Source organism: Dermacentor albipictus, chromosome 5 (assembly GCF_038994185.2).
Source record: "Dermacentor albipictus isolate Rhodes 1998 colony chromosome 5, USDA_Dalb.pri_finalv2, whole genome shotgun sequence".
NCBI lineage: Eukaryota > Metazoa > Arthropoda > Arachnida > Ixodida > Ixodidae > Dermacentor > Dermacentor albipictus.
The window spans coordinates 124327982-124351843 of record NC_091825.1 but is presented as its reverse complement, the minus strand read 5'-3'; the positions used below and the strand labels follow the sequence as shown (position 1 = coordinate 124351843).

General features: G+C 48.7%; 1 protein-coding gene across 2 annotated transcripts in view; it reads left to right on the top strand.

Moving 5' to 3' along the window:
- Positions 1-5303: 5303 nt before the first annotated feature.
- The window catches only part of LOC139060072 (lysozyme c-1-like), a 32886-nt gene continuing 14327 nt past the window's right edge, over positions 5304-23862 (top strand). Inside the window, exons 1-2 of one of the 2 annotated variants that reach the window (XM_070538856.1) lie at positions 20071-20099; positions 22124-22200. In XM_070538856.1, the coding sequence (XP_070394957.1) occupies positions 20083-20099; positions 22124-22200 (94 nt within the window). In that variant the 5' untranslated portion in view covers positions 20071-20082. Of the gene's footprint in view, positions 7046-20070; positions 20100-22123; positions 22201-23862 lie in introns of those variants that run through there. The other variant, XR_011514595.1, reaches the window with a different exon arrangement.

Sequence of the window (23862 nt, the reverse complement as noted above, 5' to 3'; positions counted from 1 at the left end):
CAGAACCCTTGTACGCCACGTAACCAATTCATGTTAGATACAAATTGACATGTCAAATTTGTCCGCTTTGACTCATACAATAGATGCCGTTTACAGAACCGCGATATCTGTTCTTAATGCTGAGCTATTAGATTGTAGACGTCATGCTTCTACTTTTTTTCTGCACTTTCGAATTTTTCGAAATATTTAAACAAAATTCAAGCCCTAAATCCAAATTCCGCTTCCAACAGATACTAGAATTTAACTTTCTCGAATGCAACAAATTTCATTAAAAGCGATCTAGGGGTTATCTGAGAAAGGCGTTTCTGCGTTTTACGCATATTTGAATAGGCCACTTCGGAGTTGGGCCCGGACTAAAACTTCCTCTTAATAATAATTAATTAATAATTAATTATTATTAATAATAATAATTAATAATAATAATTGGTCGAGGGATCAAATACATGAATAATAATTGGCTTGCCATTGTCAAAGATGCTGCAAACGAATTCCTGAGCGCTATGCACTGTCAAAACAAGTAAAATATGTATTTTTTCATAAAAAATATACTTGTATGTGCCAAAAATTGTGACCAATATAACTGATATGAATACTTTCATGTTTTGTCTATTTAATAAGTAAAGAAAATATCACACGAACATTAGAACTAGATCAGTTCGAAACTAGCAAAGCTGTGCATGCAACTGATATGAAAAATGTAAAGGTCATGAAATGAAAAAGTTGAGGACAAGTATGTTAATGAAACTTTGTCATTCAAGAACCTTGTTTAAATTTTTATACATATGCAACGGCCAGGCAAAAAACTCAATGACGCTGTCATTTATTCCAATGTATTACGTAGGAGCAGCTGTCACCGGTCGTGTATCGTGAGCAATTGCACCGAAATTATTAGAGAGTTTTAGAATAGGGGCCCCAAACGTTTTGGGGCCCCAAAGAAATAGCGTCGAAGCCACTGCGCATGCGCAAGACGCAAACTCCGTTTGGGTTTTGCGTTGGGAACGCTATTTCACCGATTTAGCGTGAGCCCAAATAGCGGCCCCAAAAACTTTGCGTCGGCAAACATGGCGGCACCCATCGAAGCGACGGCTCTAACCTAGCACAAATCTGGGTTCGATTCGCGGTAACGCGTGAAGTTCACAAGCTAGGAGAAGTGACTGCGGTTATCGCTTTCTCTCAGCTAGCGTGTGTTGTGAAGATTGACTCATTAGACGCCGCTGATTTTGAATTCGATTGTGGATTTTATGGCTCGTAGGCCTAACGCGGCTAAGCTTGGCTGGTGAAGGCTTGTAAAGTTGGTTTGCTCAAAACTAAGCGCAACTAATTGTTTGCTGCTTACAGAATAACCTCTAAATTGTAATTAAACACGAATACACGCAAGTCAAAGTTATTATTCGTATCACAAAATGGTATATGTTATTTAATTATTTCTAATAGCTTTTCTTTGACGCCGTAGTGGCGCTGTCAGCGCAAGACGGTATCCGCAAACGTAAAACCCTATTCTAAAACTCTTCAGTCCTACGTGCCCCAACGCTAACACCCGCAAAGCTCTTTGGGGCCCCAAACTATTGGGGCCCCTATTCTAAAACTCCCTATTGTCCCAACAGAGAGCACGTATATAAAGGCGTTCTGCAAAATGTACGAGGGCGAGTCATATGGAAGTGAGCCAATGCGAATATATGACAAACAGGGAACTTTAGTTAAAGGTAGTCTCCGTGAGCATTTAGAGAATTGTAGCATCGGCAAACGAGTCGCGCGATTCCCGTCTCATAAAACTCCTTGGGTTGCTGCTTCAAAAAGTTTTCAACTGACTCATTCACGTCGTCGCCCGACATGAATATGTTTCCCTTGAGCTATTTTTTCATTTGTCCCAAAATGTGGAAGTCGCAAGGTGACAGGTCTCAGATGCATGGCGAATGTTGCAGCATTACCCACTTGAACATTGCCAGTTTTGTATTATAACCACATCACCGACATGGGGACTGACGTTGTCGTGGAAGAACTAAAATTAAATTATGGGGTTTTACGTGCCAAAACCCCTTTCTGATTATGAGGCACGCCATAGTGGAGGACTCCGAAAATTGCGACCACCTCGGGTTCTTTAACCAACACCTAAATCTAAGTGCACGGGTGTTTTCGCATTTCACCCCCATCGAAATGCGGCCGCCGGGGCCGGGATTCGATCCCGCCACTTTGTGCTCAACAGCCCAACACCATAGCCAGGTCGTCGAACAAGATGACCCCCTTCGTCAATTTTCCACGTCGTTGGTTCTTGATGGAGACACGCAGCCGATCCGGCGTTTCACAATGTCGGAAACGATCGATAGACTCTCAGGGTTTAGCAAATTCTATCAGTAATGGCCCCTGACGATCGAAAAAAAAAAAAAGTCAACGACACCTTTCCGTTGTTTCGAATGTTTCTACTGTAAGCTTTGCCGTGGTGTTTCAGGCTCGTAGTAGTGGCACCATGGTTCGTCTCCGATCACAATTGCAGACAAGAAGTCGTCACCTTCATTGTGATATCGGATCAGATGAGCCAAGGCAGCGCAGAACCTCTCCGTCTTCGGGCGATGGTTCAAAATCTTGGGCATCCATTGCGCACACAAGAGCCGATAACCGAGATGTTCATGAATTACGGCGTGAACCGAACCGTTACTGATGTTCACACGCTGCCAGTTCATCGATGCTTATCCTCCGTTCTTGTCTCATCAGATCACCAACCTTTGCAATTTTGTTGAGAGTGATTGCACGATGGCTTTGGCCCGGTTTCGTATCGTCTTTGCAATTTTCACGTCTTTCTTTCAACTGCTTGCTCCAAAGCTTCACAGTGACCAATGAAATGCAATGTTCAACGTACACGGCAGCCATACAGCGACTAATTTCTTTTTGGGAAACACCGTCAGCTGTCAAAAACCTCACGGCACCACGCTGCTCAACTTCTGAAGCGTCCACCACGTCATGCAACCATGTTCAGCCCAGTGTATGAGAGCATTAAAAAACATTTATCCTCACACCTGCGTGTCACTTTTGTAAATGAGAGATGCCTGTGCGCTACGCTCATGTCTCGCAGATAATGAACCGAACCATTATTGCGCGGGTTGGGTAGGCTCACTTTCACATGACTCGCCCTCGTTCATTAGAAATGCGAAGATACAATGGAATATACAAATGCTCGAAAAAGGCCAAAAAAGTGTCACTGGAAAGAAAGTTCACTGCACGTACACACAAAACCTTGCAGCTAGATATTTAAATATACGTATAAGTCTCCGATAAATCTATGTATCTAAGAAAAATTCGCTGTATATAATGCGTCAAACAGGGCAAATAAACATGTTGCGCAATCACAGATTCACAGAATCCTATACCCCGCCCCCGATGTATCGCGCGCGACGGAAGGCGGAGCGCTTGCTCCCCGTTTTTCTCCTTTGCGCACACAACACTGAGCCACAATCGTCGGCTCACCCTTTCCACCCCCCTCCCTACGCTTTCACTCGCACACACAGCATGCGGTGTGATGTCGCGATGTTATCGCCCATGGACTTCATACGAAACATAAGAAAGACGACGACAGCAGGAATGTGCCTATAGTGTCAATATAATTGCTATCGCAATAATATAATAAGAGTATCCGGCAACTGAAGCGTCCCGTGCCCAATTATTTTCCGTAAAAGAAGTAACAAAATCAAACTTTCCCCATGCGACAATGCGCTGCGCCGCAACAATGTATTTTTCTTTCCTTTTGTGGGGCGGGGGCACCGAAATGAAAAGAAACGCAAAGGAGAGTATGTTGGACCACAATCCAATGCCTACTTTGGGCACCTACTGTGGCTATCGAATGAATAGCGAAGAAAACGTGAGACGCTTGGTCCACCGAGAACCATGCATACGCAAAGAGCTCGGTATCCTACATCGGCGAGACAAGACTTTCCGGAGAGGTGGCGCCCAAGCGAACGCGGTGCAGTCCGTCGAGTCCTCACAGTGATGGCGATGAGCGACCATTGTTTATTTTTCTCGCCTGCTAGCCAGAAGGCGTCCAGGAGTCTGCCAGGCGAAAATCCTCTCGGCCAGAGAAAACTAAACGCGCACCGAAGTGCGCCGCGCGGTGGTCAGGGCCACACGAGAAAAGGGCATGGGCTCTGGCTGGCTCTGGCAGCCCGCGGGTAGCGAGAATAAAAAAAAAATGAAGAGGCTCAATGTGTCCTCGCGAATAAAAGTCAAAGTAGAAAAAATAAATAAGAACACGGTTACCCTGGCTCACTTTAGTGTCTTGACATGGATGCTTTGGTCTAGGTGAAAAAAAAAATTATTCTTTTTATGCGACATGACGGCACAAATGAACCACCACAATGCTTCGTCTCATCGGACCTCGCTGCGTGCTTTGTCAACTTGTCTGATAGTGTGTTGATTTTTCTTGTCTCGTTGTATGTTCCAACCTAAGACATTAGAAAAATCAATGCACCTTTGGCGTTAAATGTTTAAAACAGCATTAAACCCACAAACTACCGCAATCGAATATCTAAAGCACAACTTTCGAAATGTCAGTGCACCTTTCACATCAAAAGTTTATGAAAACTCGTACAGTTTCGGAATTGACATTCATGCGCTCCGTAGATTCCTTGGTCTCCGCGCGATTCAGCGGCGAGCCCGTTCGCCATCAAAACGCCCTTGAAACTTTGTGCTCGGATGGGGCTGCTTGCGGGCATGTGACTCCCGGCGAATCGGCGTTGCCGCGAAATCCAGCCTAGTTCGCCCTGAAATGTCTTTTCGAGCGTGAAAAGGACATTATAGACAAAATCCAGAATGATTTCCGGCGCGGGGGTTGCTTTGGTCGACGGTGCATAGACAGTGCGAAAAAATTGGGGGGGGGGGGCGCTGAAGCCCCATAACCCCTGCGCCCCCCCCCACCCCCCACCCCCCCGGCTACGCCCCTGGTATACGTAGCAAGGAGGTGTCAATGTCAATGTGCAGTTCAGATAAAGCAACATTATAAGAGCGTCCGTGCGCAATCGGTCTCGGCGAACGTAGCGAAATCACGTTGAATGCGCCGCGAAAAGCGACTACACCCCATTGAATAGTTCGCTCGCAGCGCCCTCACACGATTTTTCCACACACGGTGCCTCCGAGGAGAGCGCCCTATCGGACCACTCGACCGTTGGCTAGTGCACTAACCGCACGGCCGTGGCCTCGGCGACGTGCGCACGCTCGCTCTATGCCGGCAGTTACAAAACGCTCTCGCTGATGGTGGGTGCCGACAATTTTTAATCAAAAATTGATTTTGCTGCATTTTACATCAGCGGCAGCCGGCATTTTAGTTAAGAAACATGTACGCCGTTCATGAAACATGATGCAACACGATTCTGTTGCCGAATCTCGCAAATCCAGAAATAAAAGATCAGTAGCAAAACGCTAAAGTAGGCAGCGCTATTTTGAAGGTTGCTACAAGTAGCGTACAGGCAGTGTCGCTCTACAGCTTCATATGCAGTTAACGCTCCGATAGTCCAAGGTCCAAGCATAGTGTCCAAGTCCAAGAAGAAGAAGAAGGCGCACGGAACAAGCGGTTTTACCGACGCCCCTGCGTGTTCCACGTCGGGGACGTCCACCTCTCACGCCATGGCGCCTACAGCGTCATGGACTCCCTCGAAGGCCCACGTCTTCGATGTTGTTGTCCCTACGGGGAATGGTCCCGAGATCGTCGTCGACGCGACGGCCTCAATAGTTGGCCTCTCTGAGGTCTACTGCGTTCAGCACATGGGAGGCCTCAACTTCCAAGTCACCGTCAAGAGCATGGCTTCCATGACTCTAATCGTCGATGCTGGCTGCCTCGTCATCGGTGGCGAGCGTTGTCCCGTCGTTCCCGTTGGCCCGCAGGTAACCAACGTAACCTGCCTCTTTTTGCCTTCCTTCGTTCCGAACGAAGTCCTCGTCCAGGCACTATCACCATACGGCAAGGTTCTGTCTGTCAGCGCTGGTCTCATGAGCGGACGACGTGGCGTGCTCACGGGCACACGCTTCGTGCGTATGGAAATGAGCACCACAACACCTCTCCCCAATTATCTCCGAGTCTCTGGTCATCGTGTGACGTTTGACTACCGCGGCTTGCAACGCGTGTGTCGTCGGTGCAGTTCCAGCGACCACTACCGCGCACAGTGCACCGCAGCGTTCTGTGGCCGTTGTGGCGTCCATGGCCACGAAAGCGACGGGTGTGACCGTCCTTGTCGGCGTTGCGGGGATAGTCACCCTACGGTCGCGTGCCCTGTGCGGCGTTCATACTCAGACGCTGCTACTGGAGCCTTTCCCCCCTTACCGTTGGCGTCAACTGCGGTTGCGACTGCGCGTGACGCCACAACCAAAGAAATTGCACTGACACCGCATGAACTAGCGTCAAGAAATGAAAAAGAAGAGGCATGCAGCTCGAGAAGTCACAGCGCGCCATGTTCGCCGGCCTCCTCTACTGAAAAAGAAGACCGTGACGTGGCGGATCGCAACACGCCATGTTCGCTGGCCTTTCAAGCAGGGGACACGCGTGCTGTAGCCGAAAGCGCCTCCACTTCGGCTGTTACCATCACTCCTCCTGATCCCAGCAAAGTTTTGAACGCGGATATAGCGTCTGACCTTGCGATCGCTGCAGTCGATGTACCCACGAAGTCTGCTGCGGCTTCATCAGCCTCAGTTGCATCTCCTACAGCGGCGCAGCCATTGCATATGGGTGGGCCCCCGGCTGCCGAGGTTGTTGGTGACGATGAAACCAATCCCGCCGTCCTACCGCTACCGACATCATCCTCATCAGAAAACAGCTTCAACCTCGGAGTTGATAGCAGCGTTGGACTCTCGCCGAGCCTGGATGAACTCGACATAGAAATGGCGGCCCCACGAGACGTAAAGCGCGCTCATGCGTCAGCCTCTGGCTCGGACGGCGGCCCCGATCGCCGTGCCGAGTTACAGCGGCCCAAAAAACCTCGGCCTTCTTCGAGAGGGTCGAAGAAGTGACGCGTGGACTGCTTAACCCCTGGACTTGTTCCCGGTGCGCCGACTTGAACAACACGACCAGGTCAGTTTGGTGATACATTTAATTAATTATGGCTGACACCCTGAAAATTATTTCATTAAATGCTCAAGGGTTCCGAAGTCCTGTAAAACAAGCCGAAATTATTAGCGTGGCCCGCGCAAAACAGTGTGAAATACTGTGTTTACAAGAAACAAATTTTTTCACCATTGGACATGTCCTCACTTTCAAACGCACTTTTAACCTAGACTGTTTCTTCTCCTTCGCTACATCACGATCTAGCGGAGTTCGTATTATTATGCGAAGCATATTACGAGAGCTCAACCCAGCTCCTCAGGCGCGGCGGTGTCGCCATGAAACCACGTGACACCGTGACGTCACGACAGAGGAGAAGCGGCTTTGGCTCAACTCTTGCAAGACGGGCTGGGTGGGAATCGAACCAGGGTCTCCGGAGTGTGGGACGGAGACGCTACCACTGAGCCACGAGTACGATGCTTCAAAGCGGTACAAAAGCGCCTCTAGTGAATGCGGTGTTGCCTTAGAAACGAGCTGTTTCTAAGGCGTGCGTCTCTTGCTCAGGCGCACATTTCGTTGCCGCGCCGAACGCTGCTTTGCTCGACGCTCACCGCGTCCAATGCGGGGCGCGTAGTCGCTGCCCTGTAGCCCATTGTCTTACACCCCTTGGCGGGTCGACGGGAACGCTGTCGCGTTCCACTCTTGAAGGCGAAGCAGTAATGCATGAGTTGTTTCTTCGTCTAGCCGAACCAAATATAGCCAAGCAACAGCAGTTCACCAGGCTAAACAGTGGTTCAACAACTAAAATAAAGGCTAGTATGCTTCGCATCCTGGGCTTAACCTTGCCTAAGCCACAGCCATTTTTATTTTCAACAGAGCTCTCTTGCGAGATCATCATGTCTTTTATGATGGGACTGGGCGAATATTGGCATTTGATTGTGTACTATCTTCATTTAGGTTACGGATTTTGTGCATATATGGACCCGCGCAGGCCATTAAGTCCAATGATTTTTTCCGTGACCTGGACGTGTATTTCCTTGACGGTCGTCACGTGGTGCTTGTTGGGGATTTTAACTGCGTCTTAGACACGCGAGCAGATGTGCAGGGCCCGGGCTGGGGTCGCCCTGATTGGAACGCACGGGAGTTGCGTCGCCTCGTCCAGCATTTTTCGTTGCTAGATACATATCAACTTTTTCACGGTTCTTTCTTTGCCTGGACCTGGCGAAGCGGTGCGTCGTCAAGCAGGTTAGACCGTGCCTATGTGCCAAGCAGTTTAGCTCAGTATGTCACCCAGTCTGATGTGATAACGTTACCTTCATCCCCTGTTTATATTTCCGATCACAAACCAGTAATACTTGAAATTCGCTTCCCTGCTTCCTCATCAGTAAAACCCTGGCGTCTGGACATGCGCGTTCTACATGACGCACGCTCGCGCTCTTGTTTGTCACGAGTTTTGGGCGCCTCTGTTTCTAGATCTGACCGAGAGTCATGGGATGCGCTTAAGGTGCAGTGGCGTCTACACTGTTCAGTTGAAGGACGTGCACTCAGACGACGCATGTCAGAGGAACTAGCGGATACTGCCACGAAGCTCCGCATCGCCCTTCGGGTCAATCAACTGACTCCGTTGATGCGGTCCTGGCAGCGTGAGCTACGGAGGCGTTTCCAACGCCTCATCGCGGCGTCGTCTTTGTCAGCTGCTGCTTGGCGATGCAGACGTAATCCGTGTGCACACCCCGAAGTTCTGCGCTTTTCAAGAAACTCGCTTTTTAGACAGCCGAATGCATTCGGTTCTGCGGCCCCAAGATCACTTCCTGTTACACCACCTCCCACACGTGATTATTCGCTCTTTGTAACGCATTTTGAAAACATGGCGCGTACGACCATGCAAATAGATTCTGGCTCTCAAGGACTTCATACTTTGCTTAGTGGGCTGCCTCAGGTTCCACCTGAGGTAGCTAACCGTCTTTGTGCACGACCATCAGTCGAGGAAGTGAAGGCAGCATTATCTTCAATGAAGCGTGGCTCGGCCCCAGGGCCGGACGGGTTACCCGTGGAGTTTTATCTAACGTTCTGGGAAGATATTGGTGCCACTTTCGTATCGGTTATCAGCCAATGCTTTGAGAACTTTGATTTCCCGTTCAGTTTTCGGGACGGTCGTATTGTGCTGATACCTAAGCACGATCCGTCATCAGTTCGTCCAGAGGAATGGAGGCCAATCACGCTTCTCAACGTTGACTATAAAACCTTCACAGCTGTTCTCACCCGGCGCTTGAGAAGCCTGATGCCTTCCCTAATAGGACACCATCAGGCATGCTCAGTCCCTGGCAGAGAGATACAGTCTTTCGTTCGTTACTCGTGACATAATGACATACACGCTGACCAGGTCGGCACGTGGTCTCTTAGTTTCACTGGATCAAGAAAAGGCATTCGATCGCCTTGAACATAACTACATTTTTAATGTACTGACCTCGTTCGGCTTCTCGTCAAATTTTGTTCAACTTATTAAGAATACCTATTCAAATATCCGAAGTACATTGTTCCTTGATGGTCGAGAAAGTGCACCGTTTCCCGTTACTCGTGGCGTTCGTCAAGGGTGCCCTCTATCCGCAGTACTTTTTGTGCTCAGTCTTGAACCATTTCTGCACTCAATAGTGAGAGACCCTTACGTATGCGGTCTCCCACTGCCTGGTAGCGGTGTTGTAAAGGTGACAGCCTTCGCCGATGACATCACATTATATCTCAGGAATGAAGATAGCTTAACCCGTAGCCTTCGAATTTTCACTGAGTACGGAAATATTCCAGGTGCTACGCGAAACTTTTCAAAATTTCGTTATTTCTTCGTTGGTTCCCCACAGACACGTTTAAGTTCCCCTTTCCGTCTTCAAAAGAGCGATTCTATTCGTATTTTAGGCCTTGATTACACCTATGATGACATATCAGACTGTGTGGCTCTCAATTCTTGAAGATGTAAGGCGAAATATTGAAGATGTTCAAGGTTATGATTTACCCCTATCAGAAAGAAGGTACTTAGCGCAGTCTGCATTTTGCGGCCGAGTGTGGTACGTTTGTCACGTCGTACAGCCACCATTACGGGTTACTAGGTCCTTGCAGTCCCTTCTTGGTGCCTTCTTCTGGTCGGGCCGTACAGAACTGGTCTGTCGCGCGTCGCTTGGGCAACCACGCTCTCGCGGCGGGTTCGCCTTCCCATCCGTGTCTGTCCGCTGCCGGCTGCTTGCTCTGCGATTTCTGCTCCGTCTGTTACAGCATGATCAGTGTCCAGCGCGTGAACTCGCTTGCTATTTCCTTGGCACGAAAATTCGCTACATGTTACCGGGCGTACACTTAAATCGCGGCCCACAAGTGTTAAACGCACCTACATTTTACTGTACGACCGTGGCATTTTATCGCCACATACAACAGGTATGTCCTGATGGTAGACGTTCTCCAAAACCGTGTAGTAGATACTATGTCAGCCTTGCTGCTTCCTCTAGTTCCCCCAGCGCGCCTCGCACGTTCCAATAATGTGTCGTGGGATGCGATAACGGCGTCATTTTTGCCTGGCCACCTACGCAACTTCATGTGGCGTCTAGGGTGGCAAGTGCTTCCAACTCGGGAGAGGCTTGAGCGGTGGGGCGTTGTCCCATCTTCGCAGTGTCCCAATTGCCCCCTTCAAGAATCCAATAAACACGTACTGCTGCAATGCGTCGTTGCCAGGATATTTTGGAGGGCCGTGCATACTGGATTTCGTGGCCTTGAAGTTAACCGCTTTATTACATCTGGTCGCTGCTCACGTGGCCGCTTCGCACGACTTTTAATTGCTGCGGGAGCATTCTGTCTATGGCGTAATCGGTGCGAGGCAGTTGCCATGGGACGTCGTCACCGCGCTCTATTTCCGCTTATGGGGAGGCTCTACTCTGAGTTACTGTCGTTTCTGTCGGAGGAGTTGTTCTTCCTTGGAGAAGAAGAGTTCCTTCGACAGTGGTCATGTCGTTTCCTGTCGGTGGCTAATGGACGCGTATGGCTGAATTTTCGTCCAGCCTGGTTCTTGTAGCCAGACCATCAGAATTATTCATTCAATGCACATAGAATGCAGGTGCCCGTGATTTCTGTGTGTGTGTCCTCTCGTATACATGATCATTTTTGTATATACACATCTCGTGCACATCACTTCAAAATTGTGTAAAGTGTTCTATCACATCATCATTGTATATAACCATTGTGCACACTGTATATATTGAAAATCATTTTGTACATGTGGCGTTTAGTTTATGTGTAACTGTGCCTTTCCGTGGGTATACGTGTTTATATGTTGGTGCGTGAGGACTCGGACACTACTCGCGTTGACAACGTGCTGTGTTTCGTTTCTTACATGTTATCGTCCGCGTGGAATTGCGCCGTGATTATGACTCAGTGTTCGTATCGTCTCTTGTCGAAATAAACTTTTTCTAAAGACATTACTTACATTGAAAACGTGCTGTGTCTCGTACATGGTTTCGTCCCGGTGGAATTGTGCCGTGATTATGACTCAATGTTCGTATCGTCTCTTGTCGAAATGAACTTTCGCGCAGCAAACGTGCCCTGCTTCGTCATTTAAATGCTATCGTCCTGGTGGAATTGTGCAGTGTTCGTATCGACTTTAGCCGGAGTAAACTCTTTTCTGAACACGTTCCTGCGTGTTGCACGTTAGGGGCGCCCACATCTCAAGCCATGACACCTACGGTGCCATCGACTCCTTCGAAGGCCTAGGTTTGCGATGTGGCTGTGCTATACGGGGGGGAATGGTCCTGAGACCGTCGTCGACGCGATGATCTAATAGTTGCCCTCTCTGAGGTCTATTGGGTTCAGCACATGGGAGGCTTCAACTTCCAAGTCACCGTCAAGAGCATGGCTTCCATGGCTCTAATCGTCGATGCTGGCTGCCTAGTCATCGGTGGCGAGCATTGTCCCGTCTTTCCCGTCGGCCCGCAGGTCACCAACGTAACCTGCCTCTTCTTGCCGTCCTTCGTTCCGAACGAAGCCCTCGTCCAGGCGCTATCATCATACGGCAAGGTTCTCTCTCTCAACGCTGGTGTTATGAGCGGACGACGTGGCGTGCTCATAAGCGAGAGGTCGTAGTCAGCGACTCGAGACTGGCCAATAAAGCGTTCGAGATAGGAGTCGTCTCCGACCAGGCGTTACGCGTCCTCCGCGGCGCTGATCCGAACACCCTCAAGCACCACATCGTCATCTGATTTCCCGCCACCTGGGTCGCATCCCGGGCGCCCCGGCCAGCCTCAACGAGACATCCCACGACGCTGCCCGCGCGCCTACTGACCGCGCCGTCACCCCCAGGCAACCGCGTCTCCACTAGTTGGAGGATGAACAGGGACATCCCAGTGACGTACAACGAAATCACTTAACACTTTTGCTTGGGACAGTGCCTCTTTCCGCCCCTGCACCCCAAACTAAACAGGCCGCAGGCGCCGGCGCTAGGCTTGTTACAGACACATACCTATCCCAACCCCGCCACGTCACACATAATCTACCCGGACGTTTAACCCGACGAGGCGTGCCCCCCGTGCGGCGACGCGGCGAACTCGCGCACGTGCTCTGGGAGTGTAGAAACACTCCGCCCGACTCTACCTTGGACAAGTGAGAGAAGACACGTACCAAGCCCGCTACTCCAAGAGCAGCAATGGGCCATCCAGCAGGCCCGCACAGCGGCCGACAGGTATTCCCTGCCGGTCCCTGCGTGGCAGACGCCTGCTGCGCGCTGACGCGCGTCCTGCAGGAGGACCTGTGTTATAGTTTAGCCCATCCAATCCCACCAAGCCTGGATGGACTCGACGTAGAAATGGTGGTCTCACGAGACGTAAAGCGTGCCCACGCGTCAGGCTCGGGCGGCGCCCCGGATGGCCGCCGCACCGAGTTGCAGTGGCCAAAGAAATCTCGGCCTTCTTCGAGAGAGGGTCGAAGAAGGGACCTGTGTACTGCATGTCCCCTGGACTTGTTCTCGCGGCGCCGGCTTGTACAACACGACCGGGTCAGTTTGGTGACACTTTTATTTAAATATGACTAACGCCCTGAATATTATTTCATTAAACGCACAGGGGTTCTGAAGTCCTATCAAACAGGCCGAAATTATCAGCGTGGCCCGCGCTAAAGATGGTGAAATTCTTTGTTTGCAAGAAACAATTTTTCTCAGCATTGGACATGTTTTTGCTTTCAAACGCACATTCAACCTATAAGATTGATTTTATTTTCTTTCGCGACATCACGCTCCAGTGGAGTCGGCATTATTATATTCAACAATTTTACTGCGAGATCATGATGTTTACTATGATGGGACAGGGCGGATATTGGCATTTGATCGTGTGTTAACTTCATTTAGCTTACATATTTTGTGCATCTATGGACCCGCGCAAGCCACTAAGTCCGATGATTTGTTTCGTGACCTGGACGTATATTTCCTGGATGGTCGTCGCGTGGTGCTTGTTGGGGATTTTAATGGCGTTTTAGACACGCGAGCAGATGTGCAAGGCCCGGGTTGGGGTCTCCCTGACGGGAACGCATGGGAGTTGCGTCGCCTCGTCCAACACTTTTCGTTGCTGGATAAATATAGACTTTTTTATGGCTCTTCATTTGCCTGGGCGGAGCGACGTGGCGCGTCGTCAAGCAGGTTAGACCGTGCCTATGTGCCAATCAATTTAGCTCAGCATATGTCCCAATGTGATGTGATAACTTTGCTTTCGTCTGCGGTTTATATTTCCGATCACAGACCAATTATGCTTTAAGTTTTCTTCCCTGCTTCTTCATCAGCAAAAACTTGGCGCCTCGACATCCGCGTTCTACATGACGCGCAGTCGCGATCTTGTTTGTCAAGAGTCCTGCGTGCCTCTCTCTCTAGATCGGACCCAGAGTAATGGAATGCGCTCAAGGTGCAGTGGCGTATGCATTGTTCAGTTGAAAGTCGTGCACTCAGTCGACGCACGTCAGAAGAACTGGCAGATACTGTCATGAAACTCCGTATTTCCCTTCGGGTCAATCAACCGACTCCGCCGATGCGGTCATGCAGCGTGAGCTACGCGTTTCCAACGCCTCATTGCAGCGTCGTCTTTATCAGCTACTGCTTGGCAATGCAGGCGTAATCCGTGTGCACACCCTGAAGTTCTGTGCTTTGCAAGAAGCTCGCTTTTTAGACAGCCGAATGCATTCGGTTCTGTGGCCTCAATAACACTTCCTGTTAGGTCGCTTCCCGCGCGTGATTATTCGCTCTTTCAGAATCAGAATTTATTGCATCAGAATTTATTGTTAGAAGTTGGGTTACATTACAAGTGTATTTAACATGCAGTAGGAGGTGCGATAGTCAAAGACTGTATCAGGACCTCCTGTACAAGAACAGCTATGATAGCTGACATCTCAAAGCAACAGTAGCATATGATAAGGCACTAGTATACAAGAAACAGGAAATGAATGTTAACAGACCAATATACAGAATTGATTACAAATAGTAAGGTTTAGCTTATAACATGGAAGCAAGAAGAACTGTATGGGAAGAAAATACCAGTAGTTTATTTACAAGAACAAAAAACAAACAAAAAATGAAAAAAAGAAGAAACAAACAGACAAAGGACGGTTACAGTAAGTTTTCTCATTAGTCTGTCAATAATAAATGCATTTTTAGTTCCCTTTTGAATTGGTGTAAAGGTCATGCGTTTTTCATTATGAGAGGAAGACTGTTCCATACTGATACGGAAGTGAATTGCACGGTTTCTTTACCGTAGTTAGTGAGTATTCTTGGTAAAAGGTTACATGTATCGCATTTTGGAAACATGGCGGTTACGAATGAGCGAATGGATCATGGTAACGTCGAAATGCTTAGTGGGCTGCCTCAGGTTCCACCTAAGGTCGCTGAACGTCTTTGTACACGACCGTCAGGTTACGATGGGAAAGCAGCATTATCTTCCATGAAGCGTGGCTCGGCCCCAGAGCCGGACGCGTTACCCGTAGAGTTTTACCTGACATTCCGGGAAAATATTGCTGCCACTTTTGTGTCTGTTAGCAGCCGCTGCTTTGAGAACTTTAAATTCCCGTCCTGTTTTCGTGGTGGTCGCATTGTGCTGATATCTAACCACGATCCATCACCAGTTCGTCCAGAGGAATGGAGGCCAATCACGCTTCTCAGCGTTGACTACAAAACCTTCACAGCTGTTCTCACCCGACGCTTGGGAAGCCTGATGCCTTCCTTAATGGGACATCATCAGGCGTGCTCAGTCCCTGGCAGAGAGATACACAGTACCTCGTTCGTTACGCGTGACATAATGGCATACACGCTGGCCAGGTCAGCACGTGGTCTCTCAGTTTCACTAGATCAAGAAAAGGCATTCGATCGCCTTAACATAGCTACATGTTTAATGTGCTGACTTGGTTCGGCTTTTCGTGAAATTTTGTTGAACTTATTAGCAATGGCTACACGAACTACATTGTTTCCTGACGGTCGTGAAAGTGCACCATTTCCCGTTACTAGTGGTATTCCTGAAGGGTACGTGCCCTCTATCCCCATTACACTTTGGACTCAGCCGTGCGCCATTTCTGCGCTCAGTAGTAGGAGACCTTTACGTATGCGGTATTCCACTGCCTGGTAGCGGTGTTGTGAAGGTGACAGCCTTCGCCGGTGACGTCACATTGTATCTCAGGAATGAAGATATATACTGTAGCTTGTCGCGCAGCCTTCGAATCTTCACTGAGTACGGAAATATTCCAGGTGCTGCACGAAAGTTTTCAAAATTTTGTTATTTCTTCGTTGGTTCCCCACAGACACGTTTAAATCCCCTTTTCCGTCTTCAAAAGAGTGATTCTATTCGTATTTTAGGCCTTGATTACACCTATGATGATATATGAGACTGTGTGGCTCTCAATTCTTGAATATGTAAGGTGATATATTCAGGATATTCAAGGGTATAATTCACCCATATTAGAAGGTACTTATCAAAGTATGTATATTGCGGTCGAGTGGGGTACGTTTGTCACGTTGTACAGCCCCCATTACGGGTATCTAGGTCCTTGCAGTCCCTTCTTGGTTCCTTCTTCTGGTCTGGCCGTACAGAACTGGTCTGTCGTTGAAGGTGAAGGAGTTACGAGGGACTGATGAGGGAGGGCGAGGGGAGAGGAGTTTAGGGGGGAGGGCTCGGCCACCTGGATCTGCGCGCGGGCGCGTGACGGTTTACGATGCCATGCAAGGGAAACGAATTTTCTGCTTCGCCCTCCTCATAGATGGCGCCAATTACCTCTGCCACCTAGAGTTACTGTATATGCTACCACAGGTAGCATATATGTATACTGTATTACTGTATTACTGTATATGCTACCTGCGGTAGCATATACAGTAACTTTACTGCCACCGAAGCCGGGGAGTTTCCCAGGCCTGACGAAGCCGTGGACACAAGCAACGGCACCTACCACGAACGTTTGACGAAGCACACGCTTCTGCTGGCGGCAAGCTCGACTGCGACGACCAAACCCGCCGTGGTTGCTCAGTGGCTATGGCGTTGGGCTGCTGAGTACGAGGTCGCGGGATCGAATCCCGGTCACAGCGGCCGCATTTCGTTGGGCGCGAAATGCGAAACAAACCGGTGTACTTAGATTTATGTGGACATTTAAGAACCCCAGGTGGTCGAACTTTCCGCAGCCCCCCACTACGGCGTTGCCTCATAATCAGAAAGTGATTTTGGCACGTAAAACCCCATAATTTAATTTTTAACTGCGACGACCAGGTTTCACCGCGACTTCACGTACAACCCCGTTTGACTGCGTGTGTAAAGTGTGTGAAAGACTGCGGCCTAACTTAAGTGAAACACTCTGTGCATAATCTCTGCAAAACCAAGTCAAACGGTAGACTCTTTCGCCCGTGATAACTAGGTTTACAAGAGTTGAACCTCAGTCAATTTTTTGAAGTAATTAAATTTCTTAAAGTAAAATGCGTCATAAAATTCGTAAAGTATGATTTACACACAACATGCAGACGTGATACAGTCAAACCTCGATATAGCGAACACGTATATAACGAATTATTGAATATATCGAACTCTTCCGAAATATTTTTGTCAAACACATGTATTTTCAACTTCCTATAGCGAACGCGGTTTGGCATAAAACGGATATAACGAACTTCGCGACGCCAAGCCCTACCTCACTTTAATAGCAGGCGGCAGGCTTCGTTGCACTACAAGTGTGTTGTGCGGCGCAGCAAACGTTCAGGACTACCTCGCAGGCGCTGACAGCGCCACAGATGCCCCGTCGTCATCGAGAGTTGACAGCCAAAAAAATCGTCCGCACCTCACAACCACTGACAGCGCCGCTTCAGCAGCGGCGGCAGCGGCGTGATCGAAGGCTGACCCTGTAGACGATGAGAACATTTCGACTTCACAAGAAGCACTTGCTGCGTTGGATTTACTGCGCCGCCACTGCAGTGCTATTGAGGGCAGTGGGTTTGCCCTTCTTGAGTGCTTGCAAACTGTGGAACAGGGCATGATACCGAATGCGATCAACACCAAGAAGCAGGCCGTGATAACGCAGTTCTTTGTGCGTAAATAAATGAACGTGACCCAAGTAAGCATCGTTCGAGTTGCTGTGCCTTCTCTGATTGAATTTTGCTCCTCTTGCATGTATTTTTTACGAAATTTTATATTACGAATTATGGATATAGCGAACTAATTTCCGAATTTTTAACTGTTCGTTATAACGAGGTTTCACTGTATATCATCGGATTGTAATTCAAATATACGAGAAACCATAATTTTCTTTCGCGAAAACTCAATCACCAACCCAATTTCCAGCTGCCGTATTTTGGGTGAGCACTCGACGAAAAATCCCGACCAACTAGCAGCTAACAGCTTGGCTGTAAAAATAAAATTTGCGGCACCCTTGGCCTCTAAACGTTTGCTCACGACTGTACGCGTAGTGTGAGGCTGTACCCTATTTTGCGAGCGGATAAGCAGGGATGCGAGGTTATACTCCTGGCTTATGAATGCGAAAGCATTATATTACTCATGCAGCGAAAAATCCGGCGGCGTCCTTGGAGATGACCCAAAAAGTCACGTGGTCACAGACACGCACTTGTGCCCCTGCTCGCGCGTTCGTCGTCGTCGTCTTCCACAGCTGGCTCCGCTGTCGCCTATCATGCCACCGTGCCCATACTGCCCCTCCCTCTGCCAAGGCACTGACGGCACTGGCCCGCTGCCAGTCGGTGCGATGATTTAGGTGAGTTCTGTCGTGCTCTCCGATGGACGAGTCTTCGACGGAGATGGCACAAAAAGTCACGTGGTCACAGAGAGAGACCTCGTCGGTGGCCGGTCTATATATAGCGCTACGCGTCGTCATCGGGAACACGTCGCAATGGTTTAGCATTCATCCACATAGGCATGCCTAGGTGCCCTTGACTTTTACTTGCCAAAGGTGATCTACACTGCCATGTCTCGTTCGCGTTTTACTTCTTCATGAGTGTACGCTGGTCTTCAAGTTTTCATTTTTCCTGCTCTAGGAAACCAAACCTGGGCAATCGTGTCAGCAGAGGAATGGCATAGCCACTAGATTAATGGTGTTAGTTTACTCACAAAGAAATGATGAAAGGAGAGGGCGACAGACGCCAAATAAAGTGCACAAAAGAGAAAGAAACAAAATAATTGGAGAGGGGGGGAGGGGAGTGCGCGGCCAAAACACTGCTTGACTACATGGGAATTAATAGGCGTGCTCAAAACAACCTTGCATTCCCATCGTTTCTTTAGTGCCAGTCGTTACGCAAGCCCATCGCAGATATTGTCGAGAAGTTGAGAGAGGAAAGTAACTTTTGGTTCGCGATCAACAACACCCGACACCGCTGCACCTAAAAGCCAGCCTCCGTGTGTTGCGTTGATTTATCTGAATTTTACTATCTATCTATAAAGCCGCTTTAATGATGATCAACATTCACATCGCATTACGATTACGGGTGGAACAATGATGACATTACCCTGGAAGGGTAACCCCGTCTGTGCGCTATGCTTCACTTCACTCACTCACTCGCTCACTTGCTCGCTCGCTCACTTGCTCGCTCGCTCACTCACTCACTCACTCACTCACTCACTCACTCACTCACTCACTCACTCACTCACTCACTCACTCACTCACTCACTCACTCACTCACTCACTCACTCACTCACTCACTCACTCACTCACTCACTCACTCACTCACTCACTCACTCATTTTGATTAATTCAGAAATGCTGGGGTGGCCAGAACGCTTCTAACGTTAAAAAGTGGCAGAGATACAGGGTGCGAAAGCACTGAGAAGCACGCGAAACGGGGCATACCCAACCCCACCGCAGATTGCGCGTCCACGTCTTGGGCAAACGGTTCAGCCTTCTGTCCGAGGCGGCCGCACGAGCATTCTTTCGTTCTCGTTAACAATCGCGCACGCGTGTGTTGCGCGTCTGTCCGTTAGCACAGCGGCAGTGGCGGCAACAGCTGCAGTGGCCACGCGGCGGCCTCCGGTCCACACTTTCAAGGACGCCCGTTTGACTTTCACAAACCAGAGCGCATGCATCGCGCGCGCTCGCTCCTATATACATGCACGCATGCGAGCGGACGGACGGACCTTCTGCGGGCGTCCAACCCTGATCTCAGGCGGTCAAGGCGAGCTTTCCCGTTGTGGGGGCCCACCAGCGAATCCCTCCACCGACTCCGCCATTGTATGCGGCGCGCTAGCACAATGCTCGGAGTGAACGAGCGACGGCTCTCTGCCGTGGCTTCGCAACCGGTGGGCCCAGCTGTTCCTTCTCGCTCGTCTGCCGAGCATTGTCTCGCGAATTAAACGCGCCACCCTGCCCGCTGTCGATTCGTTTCCCGAGCCAAGGTTGCCGCATGCTGAATCTCCTGGGAGACTCCACGGCTGAAGACGACCGATCGATGCCCTGACCCTCTGGTTTGAGTAATGGGACGCCGGTTGGATGATAGCCTGAGCTCTTCTCAGGCGTTAAGCCATGTGCATGCCTAACTGCCGAATATCAAACCACAAGCAGAAAACGGCGAAAATAGGGCGAACCAGCTCACGCATGCGCTTGAGAGAAGAGTTAGTGCAGCTTCTGTGGTGCTTTCTGTGAATATGGGGGCACAGGCGCCTTGCTTGCTCTGTCTGCGTGCTGTTCCATTACAATTGTTGTTTGGGGCGGACATTTATGCCAACTTTAGTAACTTGATTTTATTGCGCAAGCAAATTATCGGCACTAGCAGAATGTGGGGGTAAATGTATGCGCCATATCGGGTCACATTGACTGAACGATGCTCATTTGTCCTTTGAGTGTTACTTGAGTTAACTTGGTTGGGGATGAAGTGCTATTTATGTCTGATACTTAATATCTAGTTTCATGCGTCTTCAGTCATTAAACTTTTTGCTGATTTGAGTCAGCCCACAAGACTCGCAGAAGTTAAGGAATATAAAAAGGCTGGCACATTCACCTACACACATTTTACTTTGCCAGAACATTGGCCACAATTCATCCCTCCTTCCCTCCCTCCCTTTTTCCCTTCCACCTTTTTCTCCCGCTAAATTTGATGTCGGTTACGTTCATAGCTCTTCCAGGGATTTCCCATTTCTTGCTTAAATGGAAGCGCTGGTAATAATTACTCAACCATCGTTTCCTTTGCTGTTTTCATGCGTCAATCGAGGTTCATGGCTGGTTTATGTGGTGTCGTACGTGAACCAGTCTTATGCACCTTGTTTATACTTGGCAAAAATAAGGGGCCGGTTATGGGTCACGTGTACGCAAAGTTCAAAGTACGTGTTAATTCCTTCCTTTGCAATAAATTACGTATGGAAGTGCTCCGGAGAGTTGTGAGCGTGTTTCACGATCGACGCAAGATTTATCCAGCTACCCCAACGTAACTACAAACGTCACCAAAATAAAATTTACATACTACCTTGGGGTGAATTATATTTCAAATCTGTTAGCGAAGTTTAATGCATGTGGATCAAATACAGCCTTCAGAGATCATTATATTTATTTTAAAGGCGAAGTATCCTAACTGCAATGTGTCGCAAAATTTTAGCGTTCCTGGCTTAATGAGGAACGTTACATATAGTTATTAAAGCTTTCTTTTGTCATTTTTTGCTTTTTTTTCATTCGTGCGTATGAGATTCGCTAGGTGTCCTTGGTGAACTAAACGACACAGCTTTCTTACGGTTGGCGCCAATAAGGTCCAAGTAATTGGTGATGTGTAGGCGAAGTTCAAGTGGGTAAGTTGGGATCTTGCAATAAACTACGTATTCAAGCACTCTGAAGAGTTATGAGTGTGTCTTACGAGCATCGCAGAATTCATCCCGTTGTTCTGGCAGAACTGCGAATGCCATCATGATCAAATTCAGCGATAATGAGTGGAACGCTATGGAAAATCTGCGTGCGAAGGTAAATATATCTGGATTAAATACAGCCTTTGCAACAAAATAATAGAGAAAGAAAGAAATCTTAACCAAGTGTTTGTTTGAAAGTGTCACAGGACCGCTACCAGCTACACTTCTCGACGTCCCGATATAACTATAAAGTGCACCAGGTTTATATTTCGTGGAAAGGGTGGACATGGAAACTACAATATGTCACGAAAGTTTCACGTTCCTGGCCTAATATTTTCAAATCATTACTGGACCTTCTTCTTCCTGTATCTTCGTACGTCATTGACGTTCGTAGTAGGTTTCTCCGTCGCCCTCGGGGAACTAAACAAGGCAACTTTCTTATATTTGGCAAAGATGAGAGGCACTTTATGGGTAATGTGTAGGCAGAGTTCGAAATGTAGGGTCTAATTACCACGTTTGCAGTAAATTACGCATAGAAGGGATCCGGATCGTTAAAAGTGTGTTTTATGAACAACGCCGAATTGATCCATGCATGGTGCCCTGGGAGGACGTAACCTAGATCAAATTTAGCTAAAAGAGGCCGGAGAGTGAACATTATGGCCAATGTTCTGGCCAAGTAAGATGCGTGTGGATGAACTACCGCCTTTGTAAAGATCCTTAACAAGTACTCGGAAACGTTATATGCGGGCAATGTTTCAAATGGAAAAGCCATACACGCGTGCAACGTTTTAATGTGTGCTATTCAGTTGCAGGCAGCTGAAACTCTTCTTGCAACTTCTCGAAAGCAATGGCTTCGCCGGAAATTGGTTTGTGATTCCGAAAGGTAACACAAGTCTGCTTCCTTCTTTATAACCCGCGAACAACTTTCACGGGCAATGAAGCGAGGATTACAGAGTACACGCACAAGTAAGCAAGTAAGAGCGCTCCTAAAATACGTCTCACATTCTCATACGCGTTAGGTCAAGCTGGTGAAGGGAAAGCGTGAACACCTTATTTACAACAGTACAGTAAGACAAAAAAGTACACCCTTGAGTATTAAAATTGACATTTATTTCCCGCTTTTCTCTTCCGCACTTCGGCAAACGCAAAACCGTAGCACGTCGAAGCAACGCTGATTCAGTACCTGTTCCAAGAAACGCGAAGTGCTGTCAGAGGCGAGGAGGCTTCTTTTCTAAACTTTCCTGTACCAAACGCTGCCGGACCACCGAACTGTACTTGAGGACGCAATACGCACGCAGGAGCTCCGCCCATGTTGCTTTCACTTCATTGCCACAGAAAGTTGTCCGCTGGGCGTATTCTACCTGCGCGTTGTGCACTTCCTCCATGTCTCTTTGTAATTTCTCTATAGCACTAGGCGACCTGGGGAATGTCGCCTAGTGCCATGTTACAACTGTACAGGGTGATTTTTCTGGTATTTCTGCGATACAGCTTGCCAGCAGTAAACAACACAGGCAAAACGAATCTACGCACAATACAAAGTCTTCAAGGTCAAGTGCTCCGGATCTGTCTAGGCCTGCCTCAGAGTGCTTCTACAGTGGCTACGATAGCAATCGCTAGAGACCACCTTGTCAAGACCCACATTGAAATTGAAGTACTCAGGACCCATATAAGGCATCTAGCCAGGACTCCTCGTCACCATTTAGCCTCTCTACCAGCGGACAATATTCTGCGATTCGAAGGCGGCACTGCAGTCTCTACTGTCACCTTTACGACGCGGACCGCACGAACAACTAATTTTCCATATTACAGAGACATTACACCATATAAGTGATGCAGGCCACGAAATAACCTTTCAGTGGCTTCCAAGTCACTGCGGGATTATCGGCAATGAACGGGCGGATCACGCTGCCCGTTCAGCCTAGTAACGTTGGTTCAGCCCATACTGAGGAGCGCCACGTCCCAATTCCTCTTTCTAGAACTGACGCGGCACGGAAGCTCCGCCTACTTGCTCGGCAGTGCACCGCGTCGCAATGGAATGAGCCACATTTAAGAAATCCGCGACTGTACTCACTTGATCCAACATTAAGTCTTCGAGCGCCATCGCAGCTTCGCCATAGAGACGCCACGCTTGTATATCGACTTTGGTTGGGCGTTGCCTCTACTTTACCTTTACAATTGGCCATATTTTGTGCACCTGCCCGCAGTAAAGTCCACAGAGGGCATGCCTTAGCCACGAACTTGACCAACTGAACGACCAACCGCTGTCCGAAAAAAGAATTCTGCAACATCGAAAGGACCTACCGTCACAGAAGAAGGCCGTGCAAGCGCTTTTGCGCTTCTTGCGATCTACCGGCCTGTGTGAACGACTTTAACTGGAACGCCTTTTGTGTGTGTGTCTCCATGTGTGCGCGTTCGTTTTTTTTCTTTTTTTTTGCCTTTTCCTCTCTGTCATCTTTCTAACCCCTATCCCCCATCCCCAGTGTAGGGTAGCAAACCGGAGACTCATATCTGGTTAACCTCCCTGCCTTTCCTCTTCATTCTCTCT